The 24,410-nt window shown below is 38.5% G+C and overlaps 1 protein-coding gene across 2 annotated transcripts in view; it reads right to left on the bottom strand.

Annotated features, from left to right (window-relative positions):
* The window catches only part of SPL2 (E3 Ubiquitin ligase family protein), an 85,506-nt gene extending 64,419 nt beyond the window's left edge, over positions 1-21,087 (bottom strand). Inside the window, exons 1-2 of one of the 2 annotated variants that reach the window (XM_089460260.1) lie at positions 20,538-21,087; positions 6,429-6,530 (exon numbers count right to left, since the gene is read on the bottom strand). In XM_089460260.1, coding sequence (XP_089316386.1) covers positions 6,429-6,530; positions 20,538-20,924 — 489 coding nt within the window. In that variant the 5' untranslated portion in view covers positions 20,925-21,087. The remainder of the gene's footprint in view (positions 1-6,428; positions 6,531-20,537) is intronic. The other variant, XM_089460259.1, reaches the window with a different exon arrangement.
* Between the last annotated feature and the right edge of the window lie 3,323 nt (positions 21,088-24,410).

Below are 24,410 nucleotides of genomic sequence, written 5' to 3'. Positions count from 1 at the left end.
CAAAATCAATCATGGAGGTGATGGAAGTGTAGAAAAGTTCAAGGCTCGCTTTATTGCTCGAGGCTTCTCTCAAAAGTAAGGTGTAGATTACGATGAGATATTTGCACCTGTTGCCCGATACACCACCATCCGCTCGATCATAGCCCTTGCTGCCTCGCAAGGATGGAACCTATATCAGATGGATGTCAAGATCACCTTGCATGGTTCAATCAAAGAGGTCTATGTGGAACAACTCGAGGGGTTTGAAGTTCATGATCGGGAATCTCATGTATGCAAGTTGAAGAAATCTCTCTATGGATTGAAGCAAGCACCTCGGGCTTGGTATGATAGAAACGACAGCTATCTGATGAAGTTGGGATTCACTAAAAGTGAAGTCGATCCGAACCTTTAAGGTTGAAAATGATAAGCCTCTCATTCTGGTACTTTATGTAGACGACCTCTTTCTGACAGGTGCAAACCCTCTCATTCACAAATGTAAGAGGGAGTTGGTTTCTGAATTTGAGATGAAGGACCTTGGACCGATGCATTACTTCCTAGGGTTGGAAGTTTGGCAAAAGCCAAGTGAAATTTTCCTCTCGCAGGGAAAATATGTTGTGACGATATTGGAAAGATTTGGGATGGTGGACTGCAAGCCTGTGACTAGTCCGATAGAACTTAACTTTAAGAAGTTATGTGGTAGTGTTGCTGGATCTGAATTGGGAAATGCTTCTGAGTATCGTCAACTCATAGGAGCACTGATGTTCTTGGTGAAGTCCCGTCCGAACATATGTTTTGTAGTTAACACATTGAACCAGTACATGGTTGAGCCTCATCATATACATTGGATCGCTGCCAAGAATCTTCTGAGATATCTTTGGGGCACAATCACTCATGGACTGAGATACACTGCCAGAAGTGTGAAGCTATATCGTTATTCTAATGTTGATTGGGCTGGTAGTGTGGTGGATCGCAAGAGCACTTCTGGATGTTGTTTTTCTTTGGGTTCTACTTCGATATCCTAGATGAGTAGGAAGCAAAAATCAGTGTACTTGAACACCGCCAAGGCCGAATACATAGCTACTAGTATGGCCTCCTGTGAAGTTGTCTTGTTGAGGAAGCTCTTCAGTGAGCTGCTTAGACATGTGCTAGATACCACCGTGATCCTCTGCGACAACCAGAGTGGGATCCAATTATCAGAGAATCTCGTGTTTCCTGATCGTTCAAAGCATATAGATATCAAGTACCACTTTATCCGGGATATGGTACAACGAGGAGCAATAAGGCTCCATCACATTGAGACCGATGAGCAGGTCGCCGATATTCTGACAAAGCTCGTGGAAAAGGTCAAATTCTTGGCCTTCCGAGAACAACTTCGAGTCGTGGGGGGACCTTCTTACGAGGGTCCTGTATAAGATGGACATTGAGCTCTGGGAGCTCCGAGGGGCTTGGGGTACTTCTTGGAGCAGTGAGCAACCATAGGGTGAGTGGGTCAGCCTTCCCCTAGTGGTTTGTTGTGTACAGGGTGAGTGGTCCATCCTTCCCCTGTGATACCCCTTGGCGACATGTGAGTAAGACGATTGGTTCATCCTTCTCCTGCCGAGACATCCTACCCATGCAATTTGGGACTCATGGAAAGTACCTCTCATCGAGCCAGTGAGTAGGGAAATGAGGATAGGAACCATAGTACTACTAATGGACGCATCATGTACTACCGTACTCCCTATGCTAGGATGTCCGATATTGATCTGAGATCAATGGGAACTAAATTCGGGTCAGTAAGAATGGTATGAGACACTCTCTTTTGATTGGAACTGACTTCGGGTCAATAAGAGTGGTATGAGACACTCTCTTTTGATTGGAACTGACTTCGGGTCAGTAAGAGTGGTATGAGACATTCTCTTTTGATTGGGACTGACTTCGAGTCAATAGAGAATGGTATGATACATTCTCGATCACTTCTTCTTCATAGTTTAGCAGAGCAGAACAGTGCATGGATGGAAGAGATAGTACAGATTGGCAGATGGATTAGCAGGTGGAGTTCTCCCTAGTTGAGAGGGAGTGTTAATATTGGCAACTAGGGCCAAACTCCACATGAGTCATCTTATTTATGACAAATGATATTTTTCTTGGATTCCTCTCTCCAAGAGGTGTAGGATTGATCTAAAGATCATCCAAATCTGACATGTTCAAATGAAGATATGAATTTTTTTTATGTTATGGACAAATTGTCAAGGTCGGTCAGCTAACTCATGTAGGCTCAGAAGCCCAACAGTCACGTCTATTCATCCTCAATGTTAGCATGATGCCTCATCCTCATTTGGACATCACTCATCTTCACACATCTCTCTCTCCTCATCTGATTGGGTACAGATTTTTGGGCAGCTTCTCTCTCCACACGTGCGAAGGAAAGGAGAGTCATTTTCTGTTTCAGCGTTGACCAGGTTTGACCGAATTTCCAGAAGGCTATTTTGGGCTGCGTTGACCTGTTTTAGTGTGATTTTGGGTGGAGGAATTCTGTCCTAGCAGGCCGCAGATCTGGGCACAAGAACCGAGGCAATCTGACCTCTGTTTTGACCAGCATTGACTGTACTAGGGCTGGCCGCAGGGTTGACTTTTGTTGACCAGTTTTTACTGGACTTTTTCGGACTGTTTTGGGCTAATTAGACTTGCTGTTGGAGACCGAAATTGACTGGGTTTGACCGAGCTGATTTGAGAAAGAAATCTGCCCTGTTGACCAAGGTTGACTTTCTAGTTAGGGCTCTTTTGCTGCTGTTATAAATTATCAGAATTTGTAAATTGTACTATCTCTCTCTACTGAAATGCTGTTATAAATTATCAGAATTTGTAAATTGTACTCTCTCTCTAATGAAATGCTGTTATAAATTATCAGAATTTGTAAATTGTACTCTCTCTCTCTACTGAAATATTGAAGACTAAAAGAAGAATTGATCAATGGTTTCCCCACATTGGGGTGGTTTGTCCCTGGCTGGTGCCACATCTTGTGTCATTTTGTCCTGGCTTGTCTTCTACTGTTTATGTTTATGTTCTATCAGCATTTTACTTACATGTTTATGTGATTGCTAAACTGAAATTGATATTGGACTCATAAAGAAATTGACGTAAAATTGCTCTAAAGCATAGAACATACCATTGTTGTCTAAAATTAACACTTTCATGCTGGATCTGCAACTTATTCTCTATAAGAAGCAGTAAAACATGGTTGGTTTTGTGTGTTTGTAGCTCCAGGAGTATGCTTTCCCCATCACACCATCATGGATATATGGGGTTCAGATTTAATGACAGGTTTTCGGCTTGGTTGTCGTTTTGGGGTCATGCTGCCCCCTTGCATACACCCTGTATTTTGCAAACAGAAAATCTGGTTGGTGTGGTTGGTTTTAAGTCTGAGACCATGCTGCTAACCTGCTACCCTGAATAGATTTCTGTGTTTTGTTGACTAGGACTATTAAAACCCACTGAACTACTTGGCCCTCTAAAGGAAAATCATAATGGTTGACTAGGCTTAACCAACCATGGAAGATTGTTCGTTAAAGCTGAACATCACCTTCTCTTAGTAGGCAATGGATTTTTGTTAGTACTTCAATGTTCATTAGATTATGAGCATTCGGATCAGACCCCACAGACAGCATCCTTTACTTTTTCCAGGCCAGGGGGGCTGCATGAAGTCTGCTTTAACTTTTTTGTGAGTGGTAAGATGCCAGATTACTAGTCGATGGAAGTTCAGTCCCTTTCATGTTGGATCTACAACTTATTCTCTGTAAGAAGCAGTAAAACATGGTTGGTTTTGTGTGTTTGCAGCTCCAGGAGTGTGTTTTCCCCATCACAACATCAATTATATATGGGGTTCAAATTTAATGACAGGTTTTCATCTTGGTTGTCGTTTTGGGGTCATGCTGCCCCCTTGCATGCACTGTGTATTTTGCAAACAGAAGATCTGGTTGGTGTGTTTGGTCTTACTGAGACCGTGACACTACCCTGAATAGATTTCTACGTTTTGTTGACTAGGACTATTAAAACCCACTGCACTACTTGGCCTTCTAAAGGAAAATCATAATGGTTGGCTAGGCTTAACCAACCATGGAGGAGTGTTCATTAAGTTGAACGTCACCTTCTCTTAATAGGCAATGGATTTTTGGTAGTATCTTCAATGTTCATTAAATTATGAGCATTCGGATCAGACGTCATTGATGATTCCAGATTCTCAATAAAAATGCAAATGTGTAGGTTAAAATAACCGTCTTCGTAATTTTATCAATCCTGACATAGAAAGTAACTCCTCGGAAAATTCTTTCCAATACATAATCTCCAATAATTCTACTTCCTTGATATCTAAATTGCCCCGACACTACCACTCTTGAAACCAAAAGCTTTCTTACATTTTTCACAGTTGTCACCTTATTCCAGCAACAGAAAATTCAGAAAAAACTTATCAATGGATCAGAACTGTCATCATGTATTAGGAAAATGCATGCAGCTTAGGCATATTTCTTGTGTTTTACTGTAGAGGACATGTGAACCACAGCTCAAGTGAACAATGTGTACCTAACAGGTAGACTCAGTTTTATGCATCACACCTGCACTAGCCCTAAATACCAAAAAAGAGTTCCTATCCTAGCTTAGAAGCCAACATAGGATCCTCATTTAGAGTACCTACTTTGGTGATAAAATGACCTTAACATTGGTATAGTTTGTGATTGGGAAGAGTCTGAAACCAGCATTGTTATGGAATGAAGTCTTATAATGACATAAGTTTGTGAAATCCACTCATGCTTAAATCAAAGCTCTCAAGGTTCCTTGCAAGCAGAATTCTTGAATTAGCACGCTGTCTACATATCACTCACTTCAAGCAAATGTTGATCAAATACTTAAAAATTGAAACACAATTTCCAGGATTCTAGAGCTATAGATACACTTCCCAAGAGGTGAAGGTTCTGGCAACAAAACCTGTATTCACTATTAGGGGGATATCAACAAGGGTAAAAACCATGGACAATAATTTCAATGTTTATTTAAGGTGGAAATACAGCTTTTAAATTTGATCAATATCATCATATAAAAATCCCAAATCAGATGCATCATCTAAAATAGAACCTATGTTATCAGAACTGAACCGGTGATCGAACCCAAAAACCTTGTGGACCGGGAACCAGTCAGAACTGGACCGAAACTGGTAAAAAACCGGACCACAAAACCGGTTGACCAAAAACACAAAAAATATTGAAATTTAAAAAAAAAAAAAAATATATATATATATATATATATACACACACACATATGCATCAATATAAATGCAAACCATTTATACACAAATAAGCAAAAGTTCTCAATTATAAAACATGTAAGGGTGCACATAACCAAAATAGCATTGAGTGCAATCCATCCTTGAACCGAAAATACATCAAAAAATAGGCTCTAGATGGCCTCTAGCATACAAAAAAAATCATGCTACAACAAATACCTACATATCATCAAAATCATTGCCTATATTGGGATCTTCGTCATCAATATAACCCTCTAAGCATTAAAATAAGATATAAAAATCATTACATGTCAAGTCAAGATTTTGTTTGAGTGATGGGTACATGTTTAGTAGAGTCGTAATAGAGGAATTCGACAACCAATGCGACTAACATCAAAGTACATAGAGGGGCTGGTGCTCTTTATTAAATATTAGTTCCTTACCCTCGTACATGACAAAACCCAATGGAAACGTTGCAATCCTCACAATCCTGAAACCCTGAAAATGTTAAGTCCGCTGGATTTGGAGTGAAATCTAAAATTCTACTTTCTCCGTATAAAATCCAATGAGGTTGGAACCACTCTCAAACATCCAAAGTCATTTCATGGTAATGTTAAAATTTTAAGTAAAAAGATGGAAATGGAAATGAAAAATTAAGGAGAATTTAAACATTACCATGAATTGCATATAGCAATAATAGGACCATAGGCTTGAATATTAGGCTGGCATAGGGGAGAATTAGAAGTGGGCCAAAAAAAAAATAGGCAAATTTTTACACTGACCAGAGAAGGTACAAACTGCACAGAACCGGGTACCAAACCAGCCTATTCCGGTTTGGACAGGTTTTGGGCCAAAAACAGCTGGACCAGCTGGTTCCACCGGTTCCGGTCCGGTTCTGATAACACTGAATAGAACAACTACACTTTACTCTGACAACCACTGATTGATGTTTTAGAGGTTGAGGCACCAAAGGAGCAGATTTGTACAGTTATGACTGCTGGAAGAGATCAAGGTTCCAGGTGGATGATGATCCAGTTCACCACTAGTGACACTGTACACATGGAGAATCAGATATAGCCATAGCCTCATGGGTAGTATCCCCCAAGATATGCTAAATAATTCCATTTTAATATCTCAAACAAACAGACTTTTGACACAATAAAAACACAGTTTTTTACTTGGAAGTTGATACCTTTCTCACAGAAGTTGTGACTTGCTCTTTCAATGACCCTCCAAAGAGTGCTCGCCAATCAGCACTCCATCCAAACAGGCCCCTCCATTCGTTGTATAAGCACTGAAAAAATAAATTGGAAACATGTTACATATTTACCATGTTTGACTCTGATGACAAGGTCCTTTGATCAGGTCTTTGTAACTTGTGTAATGTCAACAACCTTATTTAAAGGTCCAGATTCCCAAGATAATGTCAAATTTTAAACTCAATACTTCTTGGTCATTTTATAAAATAAAAGAAGATCACAAGGCCATATTTTCTACTGACAGATTGAGCTTTGTTTTAAGAGTCTAGAAGCAGTTTGCTTCATGCAATGTTATGTTTAAAACTTAAATACATAGATTGGTTACTAATAATTGGATTAACAACTATGGAGTCCAGACTCCATTGTGATATAAAATTCTTTCTGTAAGGAAAAATTTATCCTTTTACAGTTTGATGCGTAGTAATTATCAAATCTCATTCTCAATACCTCTAAACCACAGCCACAGACTTGAAATAAATGTTTTGAATGTTTGCCAACCAAAAAATATGGCAAGCCGCAAGAGTACAGCATATCTAACAAATATGAAAAACACCCATTAGAAAAAGCAGTAGTATACAAATCTGAAAACAATTACAATCAAAATAACATGCATTAAACTTGAAGAAAAGCATACATCCAACTACATAAAGTCTACCCACCACCTAGTATCCTCTGGACCCATTGTACGTTAAAATTTGAACAATAAGACATGGTAAGCCACCACAAGTTTACAAATAAAGAGAACCAATAATGATCATGACAGTCATGTTTAGAGAAGTGAAAAAAAAACAGAACAAAAGAGTTTGAGAAAATACAGAACATGCCAATAAGTCGATCAAAAGACAACATGTAAAACATCTTCAAAGATTCTCTAGAGAATGAGAGCTACAGAGTAGAATTCCAAGACTCCATGGACACCATTGCTTTTTGATCATGCACAGATCAAATAGGATAATTCAAGCAACTATGTTAGAGTGGTTTGGAAGCAAAGTTTCATTAAGCTTATGTTAAAATTGTTTTTCAATCTTTCACATCAGAGGCCAATGTTCATCATATCTGCTAAGTAAAAGAATGTTAAAAAGAAATTTTTGATCAGTTACCAAATTTTAGATCCCATTATGACCTTGATCATGGATGAGATCAAAAAAATTACAAAAGCTATGCAGAAAGTTTAAATCAAAACATTGGTTAGATATTTTTTTTCCTGATCTTCATTAAATGAAAACTAGAAACAGTGAATCAAGCCTAGTAAAAAATGCAGACCATAGGCATGGTATCCTGTCCTCTTAAATGCTCTACTGATAATTCTTTATTCTCACATACTTTAGATCCTGACATTTTTCCCTGCATTTAGTTCTTCATCCTGCTTTGCTGACCTTTCCCACTAGTTAAGCAGAGGCCTCAAGATGTGGCCCACATTCTCGAAGCTGTTCATACTCCAGTGGCCAAAGAGGATAATAGCACCAAAGAAAGAGCAAAAGTTTGCACCAAAAGTTCCTCACAACGTCACGGCTTTGTTCCTGTTTCTGACCCACCTGTTCAAATTTCCGTCAATGAATACAAAAAGCTTGTTCTGACTGTCGTCAGCATGCCCTGGCAGGTCATTTTGAGGATGAAATCCCCTCTAAAAGTATGATTTAGACTCAAGTTAGAGATTCATGGGAGCTACATGGCTGGCATAATAAGATTTGAATTTGAAATATGCCTAAGGTTTTTTTTCATATTCACATGTAAGGAGGCCTCATCCTGCAGAGCTGTTGGGCAGTTACGACCTTGAGCTCTGTCAAAACACCATGGGAGTTGTTTCTCACTGTATTGAAAATTTTCAGCAGATAAATCTGCTGACTTAATTGTCTGACCTAGGAGAATTCCCCAGGTTGCCAGTACAGCTCTAGCATTCCCTGGAAAGGCTAGCTCAGCCCATATGCAAATCTGTCTGCCATAAACCTGAGAAGACATCTTGGCCAAGACCAAATAGCGCATTTGTATGCAAATCAATCTGTCGAAATACATGCCCATCAGGGTTAGGCTGAGTGGTTGTGACTCACAGTGATAATGCCCAGCCCACCTCAATTCAAATCCTGGCTAGCCTTGCTCGGTATGGTTTGTGGCCTATCATATTGGTTTCCTTAGTAGCAGCATTATGTGATCCTTGGTGGCAGCAATGATTGTATGTTCTAGTTACCAATTCCCCCCGATAGAAAACAAACAAACAAAAAATCTGTCAACTGACAGTTTATCAACATTCAAGTTGAGATTTAACATTCTGAATACTTGTTTCTGCTGCCAAAGTCTTGATACTGCTGCCTTCTTACAGCTAGTAGTGCCCCAGACACCATTGACACCCAGGCCCCCGGGATAATCAAGCTCCTCCAACCACCCTAGCCCCAATGAACATACAGATAGAAAAGATCCACCTAAGGGTGCAGACCTTTGTTTGCAGAGTTCTTGGGCTCATTTTAACACAGGCAGGCCAGATAGGCCACCATCACCTATGCTGAACATGCATGTAGGGGCTACAACACAGAAAGGTGAGGCGTCGTTTAGAAACCTAAAGGCATTTAATATATTTTCTCTCACTCAAAGACTCTAACCTTTAGTTCATCCAGGATGCTGAAACAGTTAGGTGCGATACCAAATATGGCGGCAATACTGGCATTGGTGTTTCTCTTTCACCCCCACATTAAGCCTTATTATGGAATGTTTGGGATGTTTTGGGCACTAATAGAAAGGACATAGTATGTTGACTGTGCCAGTTTGTTCATAGCCTAGACATAGTCTATCTGCAAGAAGTGAAAGTAACAAGATTTTTGCTCAAGACTTCACTTAATTTCACCTGACCCAGTGCCAAGGCTTATCTGAGCACGGGAAGGGAAAAGTGCTGTAGCAAAGTTGTTGTAACCACACTTGCTACCTGTGTTACATACTGGGGCACATATCCATCTAAAGATTGATCAAGGTTGTGTTACACCTTGATGGACATGTGTTAGAGGTTACCAACATCTATGCTCCAAATGATGCTTTGGAATGTGCAATCTTTTGCCATAGGATAATTGAAAAGCTATCAAAGGCCAAATGGCTCATTTGCAGGGACTTCAACATGCTTGAGCCAAAATGACAATAAGGCCTTCTTTCTTCCTCACCGTTAGAGGCACAAGGATCAGGAAGCTTAGTTCGTCCGGCTTAGGTATATACATCCGCAATGTCTATGGAAGGAATGATTCCTTTAATGTGTAGTTCACATGATCTAACCTTAGAAATAGAGCATTAAAGCAGCTCGATTGGGGCCATGCTCTGCAATCAAAATGTCTTCACAATTGACTGTCAAGGCTTCATGCCTGTTCAGCTGTTTGTTGGAAATAACACTGAGAGGGGAGGTGAATCAGTATTATCAGGTCAATTATTTTTCATTTCACAATCAGATTTGCATACGCTACTTCAGATAGAGAAAACCACGTATATACGCAACTGCAGTTAAGGAAATTCGCGTATAACTTGCAGACTTGTAATTTAATTTATTCTTCTGGTGTTGATCATTAATCTGTGTGTCAGAACCATATAAACAGTAACCAGGAACAGTAAAAACAGATCAGACAGTCACACACAAGAACACAAGATATAAGGTGGAAACCCAATGTGGGTGAAAACCACCTGCTGCAATTTGTCACTATCTTCTTTTAATTAGAAACTTTTTTTCACAATGATTTTGTACTGGTGCAGTCTTATACCAGTACGCAGGCTGCTACCTGCAGAAGGCTACAACATTCTCTCGTTGTCCAGCTTCTCCTGGAAGGGAGCTACAACCCCCTTAGCTCTTGTACTAGCTGAGGTACTAGTACGTAGGTGCTGACCTACAGAAGGCTACAACCTTCTCTTTTCTTCCAGGGACCACGTTTCATAAATTTTCAGACTGGATCCATGAATAACATCAATCAAACATCAAGTATATCTGCATCAACCAATCTCCTTTGCACCAAACAAACTGAATCAAATAATCACTTCTCCGAATGATGTACCCAGAAAATAGTAACAGTAACCAGACACCAATTCTGAACCCAAAACACTGCAGCAATAAACAAAAGTAGCTAAAACATATTTCAAGAGATGTACGCTACTTCAATATGCAAAAACCTGCGTGCATACGCTTCTGTATTAAGGCCAACTAGCGTATACGCTGTTTTGATTTACTGAACCAGCGTGTATACGCGCCTCTGATGTGTCAAACCTGCGTACAGATCTATAAAAGATAATTCACTCTTTCAAATATTCAGACATCAGTTATACCCAGATTATCAGATTTATAGATCAAGTCATGCGCCAAATATAACAGATCAAAATCACACAAAGATACTACTATTCAAGACTTGAGTTTTGACCCATCAATAGAACTTATCCGTCTTCTTGTGCTCAGGTTCCTCCTTGATTCAGATTCAGCTATGCACCATAAACTGATCACCAGTATTCCAAATCTTGCTCTTCATAAGATATTCAATCCTTAAGTCAATGCCTTTGCCAAATGATCTCCTCCTTTTTATAGTCTTAGGCCTTACTCAAACCATGGTCCAAAACCATAGAGAACCAATACTAGGGACCCAAAACCTGGGTTCAATACTTCGGATGCAATACCAAGGTCCAAAACCATAGGTCCAAATACCATGGTCCTAAAAATAAGCTTTCCCACATGTACGCGCTTTTCCGTGCATGAAAGTGCGTGCATACGCATACGCGACTTTTGATCGGCAATCTCGCGTGTATATGCGACTTCATCAAAGGAAACCTATGTATACCTCTTTTTCTTTCATTCTGAGAGCCTGAACAGTGATCTGCCATCTGAGTGAGTTGCCATCAAGGACAACACCTGTGTCATAGTGCCAAACCTGTGTCATAATGCCAACAATCTCCCCCTTTGGACTTGATGGCAACCCCAAGTCACTCAAAGTCATTCTCCCCCTTTGACATCAAGGGCAAAGGGTTATGCTCCCCCTGAGTTCATGCTGAAATCTCTACTCTGTTGTGCTGTCCATGCTCCCCCTGATTGTAGGCAAGGTCTGCAAGAAGATGTTCTGCAAGAAGATGTTCTACAAGAAGACACATAACTTTATACATCATAAATGACCTTCCTACCACCAAAGAATCATACACACATCCATCTCCCAACCAAGTGGGGATACACCAAAAGTTTACACAAGATAAAACAAGAACGTCACATTATCCATCCCAGGCATAGTGGGGAAACCAAAGTAGGCCGTTACATGACCTTGATAAGAAAAGAAATACATGACATAGAGACGAAATATCTACAACCAGACTATGATAGTTATCAACAACTATCATCAGCAACATCTGTCAATCATCATTCAGACCAACAACCATGTTTTCCTTCTGCACCTGTTCCCCCTGAAACCAAAACACTAAGATCTTGAACCAAGATCTTCTAGGATAATGCCAACAATGCATTATTAGAAGAATATATATGCTCCCCCTGAACCTGTGCCAGATGGTCTCTGTCAGACCCATATCAAACTCCTTTCATCTTGAGCCTGGCCCACTGTTTGTCTTCAAACCAACATATACGCGACTGTACCCACATAAACCGGCGTATGTACGCAGATCCTCCTCATGAAACTCGCATACACCCACTTTTCTCTGAAACAGACAAGTTTCAACAGCAAGATGATGCATCGACTACTCCCAGCTTTTGTCTGAGGTATTCAAATGTTTCCCTGGGCAGTGGTTTGGTGAGTATATCAGCAACTTGTTCCTTGGAGGGAACATACTCTAATTTAACCTTTTGTTCAAGCACTTGTTCCCGGAGAAAGTGATATTTGATAGGTATGTGCTTGGTCTTTGAATGCATGACGGGATTCTTTGAAATACTGATTGCACTTGTATTATCACAAAAAATGGAGATAGGTGGAGTACAAGTGATTTGCATGTCTTGCAATGTTTGCATCATCCAAAGGAGTTGTGTGCAGCAAGATGCAGCAGCTACATATTCTGCTTCAGCTGTAGATAATGCAATTGAACTCTGTTTCTTGTTGAACCAAGATACTAATCTAGGACCCATGAAGAATTCACCACCACTAGTGCTTTTTCTGTCATCCACGCTTCCTGCCCAATCTGCATCTGTATATGCATGAAGTGTGAGATCTGTACCTCTAGGATACCATAAGCCATAGTTTTGAGTTCCTTGAAGATACTTGAAAATTCTCTTAACTACCTGAAGATGAGTTTCCTTTGGATTTGCCTGAAACCTTCCAACTATTCCTACTGCATGCATAATCTCTGGTCGGGTACCTGTTAGATAGAGCAGACTACCAATCATGGATCTATAGGTTGGTTGATGCACTGTTGCTGATTCATCATTTGCGCTGAGGCTGCATCCTGTTACCATAGGGGTACATACTGGTTTCGAATCCTCCATCCCATATTTCTTCAAGATCTGCTTGAGATACTTAGTTTGTGATAGAAAAATACCGTCTTTGTTTTGTTGGACTTGTAAACCAAAAAAATATGTGAGCTCACCAAGCATGAACATTTCAAATTCTTTTTGCATCACCAAGGCAAAGTTTTGACTCATGTCTTCTTCATTGTTACCAAAGATGATATCATCAACATATACAACAAGTATTAGCAACTTATCATTCTCAATTTTTATATATAGATTGTTGTCTGTTGATCTTTTTGTAAAAGCTTGTTGATGTAGGTACTTATCCAAACGATAATACCAAGCCCTTGGAGCCTATTTAAGGGCATAGAGAGCCTTTTTGAGTCTACATACAAGTTTTGGATCATTTCCAAGGATAAACCCATCTGGTTGCTCAATATACACTTCTTCATCCAAGTCTCCATTTAGAAAAGCAGACTTCACGTCCATTTGAAATACTTTGAACTTCTGAAAGCTTGAAAGAGCAAGGAACATTCTTATGGCCTCAAGTCTAGCAACTGGTGCAAAAGTTTCTTCAAAGTCTATGCCTTCTTGTTGAGCATACCCTTTACAAACAAGTCTTGCCTTGTTTCTAATAACATCTCCATTTTCATTCAGTTTGTTTTTGAATATCCATTTTGTGCCTATTACATTTTTATCGTTTGGTCTAGGAACCAACTCCCAAGTGTTATTCTTTTCAATCTGCTCCAGTTCTTCATTCATGGCCTTGACCCAGCATTCATCTTTGCATGCTTCACTTACATTTTGTGGTTCAGTGGAGGAGAGCAATGCTAGGTAGCTTGAAGCTTCTGAAATAGTTCTTCTTGTTTGTACACCTACCTCTTTCTGCTCCAAAATTTGAGTTTCTGGATGATTCTTCTTAACGTACCTGGATGGAATCTTTTCTTCTATCCTTATCTGTTCTTCTGGTGCCTCATTGGTTTCTTCTTCATCATGAGTCTGATTTGTTGTTGAACGAATAGTCCTCAACATCTTCGAAATCTTCAGATTTTGCTTGCCTAGAAATGTTTCCTTCTTCATCAACCACTACATCAATACTTTCAACAATTTTTCCAAGTCTTCTATTGTAACACTTATATGCTTTGCTGTGGGGAGAGTAACCAAGAAGAATCCCTTCATCTGCTCTAGGTTCAAACTTACCAAGGTTTTCATCAGTGTTTTTGATGTAACATTTGCTTCCAAAAATTTTGAAGTATTTTACTGTGGGAGTCTTACCATACCAAAGTTCATGAGGAGTTTGAGTGTTGTTTACCCAAACGTTTGTCTTGTTGAGAATAGTAACTGCAGCAAATGCAGCTTCACCCCAAAAGGTTGCGGGAGTTCCAGACTCATCAAACATAGCACGAGCCATTTGTTGAATCGTTCTATTCATCCTTTCCACTACTCCATTTTGCCGAGGAGTCTTTGTAGTAGAAAATTCCCTTCTTATTCCATGTTCTTCACAAAAATCGAAAAATTCATCCAAGGTAAATTCCCCACCTCTATCAAACCTGAGGCATTTGATTCTGCAATCTGATTCATTTTCAACCAAGGCTTTGAATGCTTTGAACTTTTCGAAAGCTTCGTCTTTATGCTTCATAAGTTCTATCCAACACATCCTGGAAAAGTCGTCAATGAACAATATAAAGTATTCTTCTCCTCGAGGTGACCTTTTCCTAGATGGATCACATACATCAGTATGGACAAGTTCAAGTGGCCTACTTGCTGATCCTTCCTTCTCAGGAAAATTAGTTCTAGTTTGCTTCCCAAACTGACATGATTTGCATATTGTATTGTCTGAAATTTTGATGTCAGGGAGATCACGAACCGCTTGATATTTGCATGCTTTCCTTATTTGAGAGAAGCTTAGATGCCCCAATCTTTTGTGCCATGGCCAGTGTTCATCATTCTTGCTTAGATAGCATTGTTGTTGTCCTCCCTTGAGTATGTATAAATTATTTGGTGTTCTTATGCCTTTGATCATTGTTTCTCCTATATCAAGCTCACGAACAATACATCTATTTGAACGGAATATTACCTCATTTCCTTGATCACACATTTGACTGACACTTAATAGATTATGCTTTAAGCCATCAACATACATAACATTCCCAGCTTTGACATTTTCTTTCAAAAGAATAGAACCTTTACTTTTTATGAATGCAAGGGTGTCATTTCCAAATGAGACCTTCTTTTCCTTTTCTAAGGCACTATATGTTTAAAGTTTTTCTTTATCACCTGTCATATGTTTCGAGCATCCATTGTCAATGTACCACTGATTTTCTTGCCCTTCCGCATATAAGGCTATACCACATCTTTCTGGCTGCAGTTCTTTCTTCCTCCATGTTTTGGGGGTCAATGAAGCTTGCTCCTTCTGAGTTGTTTGCCAAAACCTACTCCTGCATTCAAAATCTTCATGACCAAAGTTGTTACAAATAAAACATTCTATTTCATTTTCAAGAGCAAAAAAGTTATTGTAAGTTCTTTTCATGATTCCAGTCACAATCCTTTGATTTCGTGCTTCTCTGGTCATGATAGTCTTATAGGCAACACATTGAGTTGCTTTATGTCCAAAGTTATGACAAGAGAAACATTGGCCATTGAAGAAATTCCTGTGATCATCAAACCTTCCGTCTAGGCGATTGTAATAGCCATTCGTTCTTGAGGCAAATTGAGAATGATTTACCTGCGGTTGGTTGTAGCTTCTGTTCATCCTTGAAGTAGATTGCCCTTGATTTACTTGGTGATCTCTGTTCATTCTTGAAGTAAATTGTCCCTGATTTACCTGATGATCTTCATTGTGCCTTTGTTGTCGATTGTCAACCTATTCACTTCTCCTTGCTGCTTCAAGATAACTTTTGGAGGTAGATGGCTTCTGTGCTTGAGATGTTTCTTCAGTATACCCAAGACCAGTCTTGATTAGAGGAGAACGCTGCACTTTGATAATCTCATCTAAAGTTTCAGATCCTTTAGCAAATCTAAGATTAAGAGCTTTTGTTTTCTCAATGTCTTTTCTAAGTCCCACAATTTCACATTCTAACTTTTCATTGTGTTTTTCCCTTTCAACAAGTTGGAATGTCAGAGTATCTATAATCATATTCTTTTCTTCTAAACAAATTTTGAGTTTAGAAATTTCTTCATAAAGACCTTCTTCATCTATAGCATCCAAGAAATCATCATCTTCAAAAGCCATTAAAAGTCTATAATCATTACCTTGTTCATCTTCATCACTATTTGAAAATCCATCACTGTCTTCATGTGTGTAATACCTTTTCTTACTTACATTCTGTTTTCTGTTCCATCTAACTGGTTCCTTACCTTTGTCAAGTTTATCTTTATAAGGACACTTGGCAACATAGTGACCGACTCTTCCACAAGCAAAACATTTGAAAGGTAACTTACCTCTAAATCTTCCAAGACCCCGATGAAGATTCTTGACAAAATTTGATTCTTCCTCTTCTTTTGACATATGTCCTAAGTCATTGTAATCTCCTTTCCCTGAGGCTTTGAATACGGCTTCTCTCTTGTCTGATGGTCCCCCTTTTCTCATTTCGTAAGCGGTTAGGATTCCGTGCAGCTGTGACATGGTAATGCTCTGTAGATTCTGTTTTTCTTCTGTGGCAGAAACTTGATTCAAACTTAGAAGACAAAGATCTTAGAACCTTTTCAACCAAAACAACTTCTTTTATTTCTTCACCCAAGTTTTTCATACAATTAACAATCTCATCTATACGTAGAAAATAGTTAGCCACACTTTCATCATTGTGCATTTTGAGATTTTCATATTGAATTCTGAGAGTTTGTAGTTTTGCTCGTTTTACCCGATCATTTCCTTCATAGCTCAGAACGATCTTGTCCCATATTTCTTTTGCGGTTTTGAGCTGCATAACCTTGACGAATTCTGATTGAGATAGACTCCCTAATAGAGTATTGACAGCCTTTGCATTTGTTTCATACTGCTTCTTACCAGCTGTATCTGTAGGAGTTGTTGATGGAAATGTGTATCCTGTTTCCACGATATCCCAGACTTCTGTACCAAGAGATTGAAGATAGGTTGTGATTCTTACCTTCCAATAGACGAAATTGCTCCCATCAAAAATTGGTGACCTGATCGATGCTTCTTTCTCATAGTTGCTCATGATGATAGATCTTCCTTCAAGCGATCAAGCTTCTTCTGAAGGACCTGCTCTGATACCAATTGTTGGAAATAATACTGAGAGGGGGGGTGAATCAGTATTATCAGGTCAATTATTTTTCATTTCACAATCAGATTTGCATACGCTACTTCAGATAGAGAAAACAGCGTAAATACGCAACTACAGTTAAGGAAATTCGCGTATAACTTACAGACTTGTAATTTAATTTATTCTTCTGATGTTGATCATTACTCTGTGTCAGAACCATATAAACAGTAATCAAGAACAGTAAAAACAGATTAGACAGTCACACACAAGAACACAAGATATAAGGTGGAAACCCAATGTGGGTGAAAACCACCTGCTGCAATTCGTCTCTATCTTCTTTTAATTAGAAACTTCTTTTTACAATGATTTTGTACTGGTGCAGTCTTATACCAGTACGCAAGCTGCTACCTGCAGAAGGCTACAACCTTCTCTCGTTCTCTAGCTTCTCCTGGAAGGGAGCTACAACCCCCTTAGCTCTTGTACTAGCTGAGGTACTAGTACGTAGGTGCTGACCTACAGAAGGCTACAACCTTCTCTTTTCTTCCAGGGACCACGTTTCATAAATTTTCAGACTGGATCCATGAATAACATCAATCAAACATCAAGTATATCTGCATCAACCAATCTCCTTTGCACCAAACAAACTGAATCAAATAATCACTTCTCTGAATGATGTACCCAGAAAATAGTAACAGTAACCAGACACCAATTCTGAACCCAGAACACTGCAGCAATAAACAAAAGTAGCTAAAACATATTTCAAGAGACGTACGCTACTTCAATATGCAGAAACCTGCGTGCATACGCTTCTGTATTAAGGCCAACCAGTGTATACGCTGTTTTGATTTACTGAACCAGTGTGTATATGCGCCTCTGATGTGTCAAACCTGCGTACAGATCTATAAAAGATAATTCACTCTTTCAAATATTCAAACATCAATTATACCCAGATTATCAGATTTATAAATCAAGTCATGCACCAAATATAACAGATCAAAATCACACAAAGATACTACTATTCAAAACTTGAGTTTTGACCCATCAGTAGAACTTATCCGTCTTCTTGTGCTCAGGTTCCTCCTTGATTCAGATTTAGCTATGCACCATAAACCGATCACCAATATTCCAGATCTTGTTCTTCATAAGATATTCAATCCTTAAGTCAATCGAACCAGGGAGGGGAACTAAACCAGACCGAACAGGTGGCGTATGCCGTTAGGCGTTGTTCATGGGTCGCTCAATGCCTTCCTTATTAGGCGGGTCAATCTATGAATGGAGGTACAGTTGCGCCTTCCTTCCATAACCGTAGTCATGCGGATGTTAACGCCTCACCTCACACTACGATGGCTGCTTTTTAGTTACAGAATGCCTACTTTGGTAGGTAAAAACCAGAACTGATCATCAAACAAAGACTCCTTTCCTAATAGGGGTGACCCGCCTCACCTCAAAACAACGTGGACTATTTTCCCCCATTGGCCTGCCTCACCTCAACAACGTGGGCTATGGGTATTGGATTCATAAGGCGAGTACTATGACGCTTGGCAAAATACTGGTTATCCAAGAGAAACGTTATAAAAAGGTATAGTTTATAAGGTGCCGTAAGGCCGCTTGACCATAAGGGAAAGGAATCAAACCCCCTCCTTATAAGTGAATTTGGGTCAGTTTCAACCTAAAGAGATTTGAAGAAGGCCGCCATCGTGCCCCCGACAGGGTGAGCCTTGTCTTATGACTCTTGCTTGAGGACCGAACCTTCCCTTCATCACCCTCTTGAATTCTCCTTTAAAGCCTACCATTCTCGCTTTATCTTAGCCATTGGATGGGATGTTCGTTGCCGCTACAAACAACCCTGTATAGGGGGGCTAACACCTTTGGGCCAGTACCAAGATGCTTAACATTGACACATCCATGCATTCAGTGTTACCGGTGGTGGAAGTTGTAGCCAAATGACAGATCAATTTTGATTGAAATAAAGATTGATAAAGCTGAGCGAACCAGAGTGGTGGTGGAAAAAGAATAAGAAGCCAAGTCATGTTAGGAAGGTGGGTGGTGCTTAACTTATTGTGTTTGGGATATTCACGTATATAATGCTATCATGGGAACTATACTTCAAAAAATCCCTAGACCCTTAAGCCTATGTCCTTGAGACCTCCAGAATTCAACTACATACTTGGAAATCTCCGCTTCATATCTATGCCTTGGGAACTTTACCAAATGATCTCCTCCTTTTTATAGTCTTAGGCCTTATTCAAACCATGGTCCAAAACCATAGAGAACCAATACTAGGGACCCAAAACCTGGGTTCAATACTTCGGACGCAATACCAAGGTCCAAAACCATAGGTCCAAATACCATGGTCCTAAAAATAAGCTTTCCCACATGTACGCGCTTTTCCGTGCATGAAAGTGCGTGCATACGCATACGCGACTTTTGATCAGCAATCCCGCGTGTATACGCGACTTCGTCAAAGGAAACCTGCGTATACCTCTTTTTCTTTCATTCTGAGAGCCTGAACAGTGATCTGCCATCTCAGTGAGTTGCCATCAAGGACAACATCTGTGTCATAGTGCCAAACCTGTGTCATAATGCCAACACTGTTGACCAACGCTAATTTGTCTAACTACTGACCTTTTTTTGGCATCTCTTAGGTAGGGTCGTAAGTCATGCATGTAGTGCTCAAACGATCTTCTTAATGTGTCTTGCCTTGAGAACCCTAGTTGTCTGTGATAGTATCCATCTCCTTATTTGTCAACCCTGCTTTGATATTTGGTTTTGAATCCTTCAAGGGAAATCAGTTTTTACCCCTTTGGCGCAGTGACCTGCCCTAACGATTGTTACCCTACCATTTTTGTTAATATGCTCGTTGTATATATGTTACAGCAATAAAAATTCAAAGCATATTTAACAACAACAAAAACAGCAGCCCTGCAATTCTGGCTGCTAAAGCCTTAAACCCGCAGAAATCATCTAAAACAAGCCAGTTCAACCAGTAATGTTTTAATAAAATCCCCAAATTATTGCTTTTTTAACATTTAATTTTCAATGGACCAAACATATCGTATCAATGCCAGCTATCCCAATTTTCGCTGTAGCTTACAGGCGTGTCAATTCAGTCACAACGAAGACATGGATTGAATTTCACGATTTAAGTAATACACGCTCTAACACCAAACTACCCGTAGCCAACCACTTTCCAGGTTCTGATCACCCACCAGAGGTCACTGGTTCGAACTATGGGAATAAAAGCAACCACCAAACAAGGTTTTACGCTCTGGTTCAATTCAAATTGGGAGTTCCACAGTGCCAGCCGAGGTCACAGGTTCGAATCCCAAAGCAGAAGACTCAAAATTCAATTCCAAGCACAAAACTCAAAAATCAGTTTGAATTCAAAGAAAAAACAAATGGACAAAATAACGTACTCACACAAAATTTACCGTCTGTGTCTTCTCAAAAATCACGGCCTTGTCTCCGGAATTGTGCGTCGTCAGCACGCCCTCGCCCTCATTCCTCCCGCCGCTCTCCACAGAGGCCGTGGGCTGAACCTTCCCTCTGACTATTACCAAGGGCTCGGCCTGCTGCGAGTCGCGGGTTCGATTCTCGCTATCGCCGCCATGGTCCTGCGGAGGTGGGAGGAGTGACCTCAAGTCCGCTATGTGCGAGACGGGCGTTTGTTGTATACTTTGAAGGGCTTTCGAATGAGACTGGAATTTGAACCATGTTCTCACGGCGATTACTGCGAGGCCGATCCCCAGCACGGCGCCGTCCCCTGCGAGGGCTATGCGGGTTATTGCCTGGGAGATTTCGCGGTCATGGGACGCCATCGTTCATTCTTATTTGTTACAGTGCTCTACACTATACCCTCCCTCAGAATTTTGAATGTGATAGTGCTGATTCATAACACACAACATTAGGGCGCAAGTTTTCAGGGCGATGTTATCGAACTCTATTTTCAAGGGGGAGTTCATGAGGGAATAATATTTAACTTCAGCGTTGCACTTAGCATATGGTGGTATTTTTGGTTACTTGTACATTTCTTCAGTACATTCAAATTCTTTATGACTAAAAAGATGGTGAAAAAAATATTTTTTAGTTTATAAGTTAGATTACACTTATTGAATATATTTTTGGGTTACATTAACAATTATTTTATTTCGTCTTAAAGTGTAACTCAAATATATTTATTATAGTGGTAATCATTTTATTTCGTCTTAAAGTATAACTCAAATCACTATAACAAATTGCCAATTTTGATTTTCTCCATAAAGTTTTCCTTGTTATAAAAAGAACATGCCTAGATTTTCCCAAAGAGTGAAACATCTACGAAAGTTTTGACTCTTTGTTAAATCACAAGTTATTGCGCTAAGAGGTTCATTCTACAACATGGTATGTGGGTGATGTGTAATTTAGTCCATGCTCAAAGTGGAATTCACAAATGTTCCTCTTAAAATAAAAATAAAATGTTCTTTAAATAAAATAGAAAAGAAATGTCACAAAAAAACTAATATGCTATGCATGTTCTGTTAGTTGACCATATCACCCAATACAATTTCATGTAAAGTAATTAAAAGTAAAAAAACATTAAAATACAATATTTTATTGTTTTATATAATAAAATATTCAATATGGGTTATCAATAAAATATTTTAATATTTTACAGTTTAGTCTTTTTTTAGGCCTATTTTTTTTATTTCTAAATCTGATATAAAATGAAATGAAATGGTATTTTAAGGTTCACTCGACTAAAAATAGTCTATGAGACCATTAGTTCCCTGTTTTTCGCCTTTTGCAATTCAATCATTTTCTTATTCCCCTTGCTAAAAAGACAATGCCAAGAAATGGATGCTAACATATTCTCATAACTTTATATGATGTCTTTGAATGCATCACATTTCAAAATGAAATGTTTTTCTGATTCCACTGCCCCAGACGTGCAAAATGTACACAGTTGTTCTTCGACCACCCTGTTTCACACCGAAGTTGATGCGAGTTGGTCCTTAATTGAGCAATAAGAACCTTTGCCCTCCACGGAATGTTAGCTCCAATGAACTCTTTTTGTTGTAGATCACACATAGGGTTGGATTCCTCAATGTAGTACTTCTTCTTTCTACCCATCTCTTTCCCCATACCCTTTTACGAAACTTCGCCATACTTTAGCTCCTTTCTATTTGTGGGACGGGCATTGAGGTAAATATTCCATTTTTGCATCCATGTGTAGTTTTATTTCATCCATGTTTTCTTTCTTTCATTCATGTCTTCATTGAACATAACATTAGGCCATCTACCTACTCCCATTTGCTCAATTCTTTTTAGATATCTTATGAGCCGCACCATAGCAATTGCTTCGATGGGAGTTGCTCCTATTTCACTCAACATTATCTCATAAGGTACTGAACTTTTTATTTTGAACTTGCTCATATCAAGCGTTTTTGGATTCTCTCAGTTTGTTTCATTTTTTAGATGGCGATGCTGCTAACCCATAATTAACACCCATATAGCATCCTTGGACAAACTAGGAGTCCAAAAAGCACTTTAATCGTTTTCCAATCTCATAACTCTGCCTCTCTACATCTGTTTTGAAGAGCCTATAATGCTTTCCACCCTCCTAAAACTCTCTTCTTTCTGTGGTCCTCCCAATTAAGTTTGTTGTTGAAATCAATCCCGAGGTACTTGTACTCATTTACTTCTTCAAAAATGTTGCCTTCAAAGAAGAAAGTATGTTGCCTCTGCTTCATTTTATTAGAGAAAATCATTATTTTGGTCTTGCTAGTATTGACTTGCATCCCCACTGCTCTACAAAAATGCTCAAGGGCATATTATTTTACACCCTAAAAGAAGTTTGCACATGAAGAAATTTGATCCCTCTCGCCTCATGCTAGATCTGTGTTAACAATGGATCTATACTGGTTAGTATAGACTTGCATCATATTAGATATACTCTTGGGTTATAGTGGCAATCATTTCATTTCATCTCAAGTGTAACTCAAATCACTCTAATGAGTTGTCAATATTGAGTTTCTCCATAAATATTTCCTTGTTATAAAAAAGAAGCCACCTCAATCCAAAAGGGTAGATGCCCCCAAAGAGTGGGACCACCCCACGAGTGTATCTCATGGTGTTTTTACCCTTGCTAAATCATAAGTTATTAGTATAGATTTACAACATATTGGATATACTCTTGAGTTATTGTGGCAATCATTCAATTTCATCTCAAATGTAGCTCAAATCACTCTAATAAATTGTCAATCTTGGGTTTCTCAATAAACATTTCCTTGATATAAAAAAGAGCATACCTTTCAATCTTTAATTGGATGGAACACCAATCCTCTTTGGGAAAATCTTCTTAACTTTATAAAAGGATGGATAAGGATCTTTTTGGTTTCATTGGCTTTGTCAAAGGGTCAACATCTTGTTATTCACCAATATAGATCCATATTAATTACGAATCTACCAAGGGCCAAGAAGAAAGATGCAAACTTCTTTTTGATAAAAGCTTTGAGAAAAAGTTTACACCCTCAAATATTTTATTCCTCTCAATGTTTAATAAATCCATAGTTAAAATATATATATATATATATATTAATTCTTAATAATATTAATTATATTTTATAAAAAAATTCACATCTTTATATGTAAAAAAACAAATATCTTTATTTTTTCTTAAAAATCTCATAATACATATAGTTTTTAAGATGTATATATACTAATTTTTAATAATATTATTTATATTTTATATAAATTTCACATATTTATATAAAAATTTATTTTTATTTAAATCTTTTCCAAAAACTTCATAATACATATAGTTATAAATGTAGGGCATGAAATGTTTATAACTTTTTAAGTTTAGTTTTTTAATATATATATATATGTATGGGTGAATATTGAACTTTTATATATTTATTAATTAAATTAAATATTAAATAGAATGGTTATGAATATGAATCATTATTTTAATTTATATGGTGAAATGGATTTTAATTTATAACTATTATTTATATTTTATATAGGCACAGTCTAATTAATATTGGTGAGATGGATTTTAATTTATAACTATTATTTATATTTTATATAGGCACAGTCTAATTAATAGATAAAATGGGTTTTTTTGTTGTAATTTAGTCATACAATTTCAAGCGAGATTATGATATTTTGTTATTTAAAATACGTTTTTGAATACATAAATGAATCCAGTACCTTGAAAAACCTATGGGCGCAACCATTGGGGCACTTGAATTATGCATATTAAACAACTTTAAATCGAAGTTTTTAAAAAACTCTACGGGATTTTAGTTAAAATTGACAAGAAA

This window comes from Pinus tabuliformis, chromosome 7, assembly GCF_031772625.1.
Source record: "Pinus tabuliformis cultivar Carrire ecotype Pingquan chromosome 7, CPIR1, whole genome shotgun sequence".
Lineage (NCBI taxonomy): Eukaryota > Viridiplantae > Streptophyta > Pinopsida > Pinales > Pinaceae > Pinus > Pinus tabuliformis.
The sequence above is the reverse complement of the archived record's forward strand: the minus strand, read 5'-3'. Positions and strand labels throughout refer to the sequence as shown.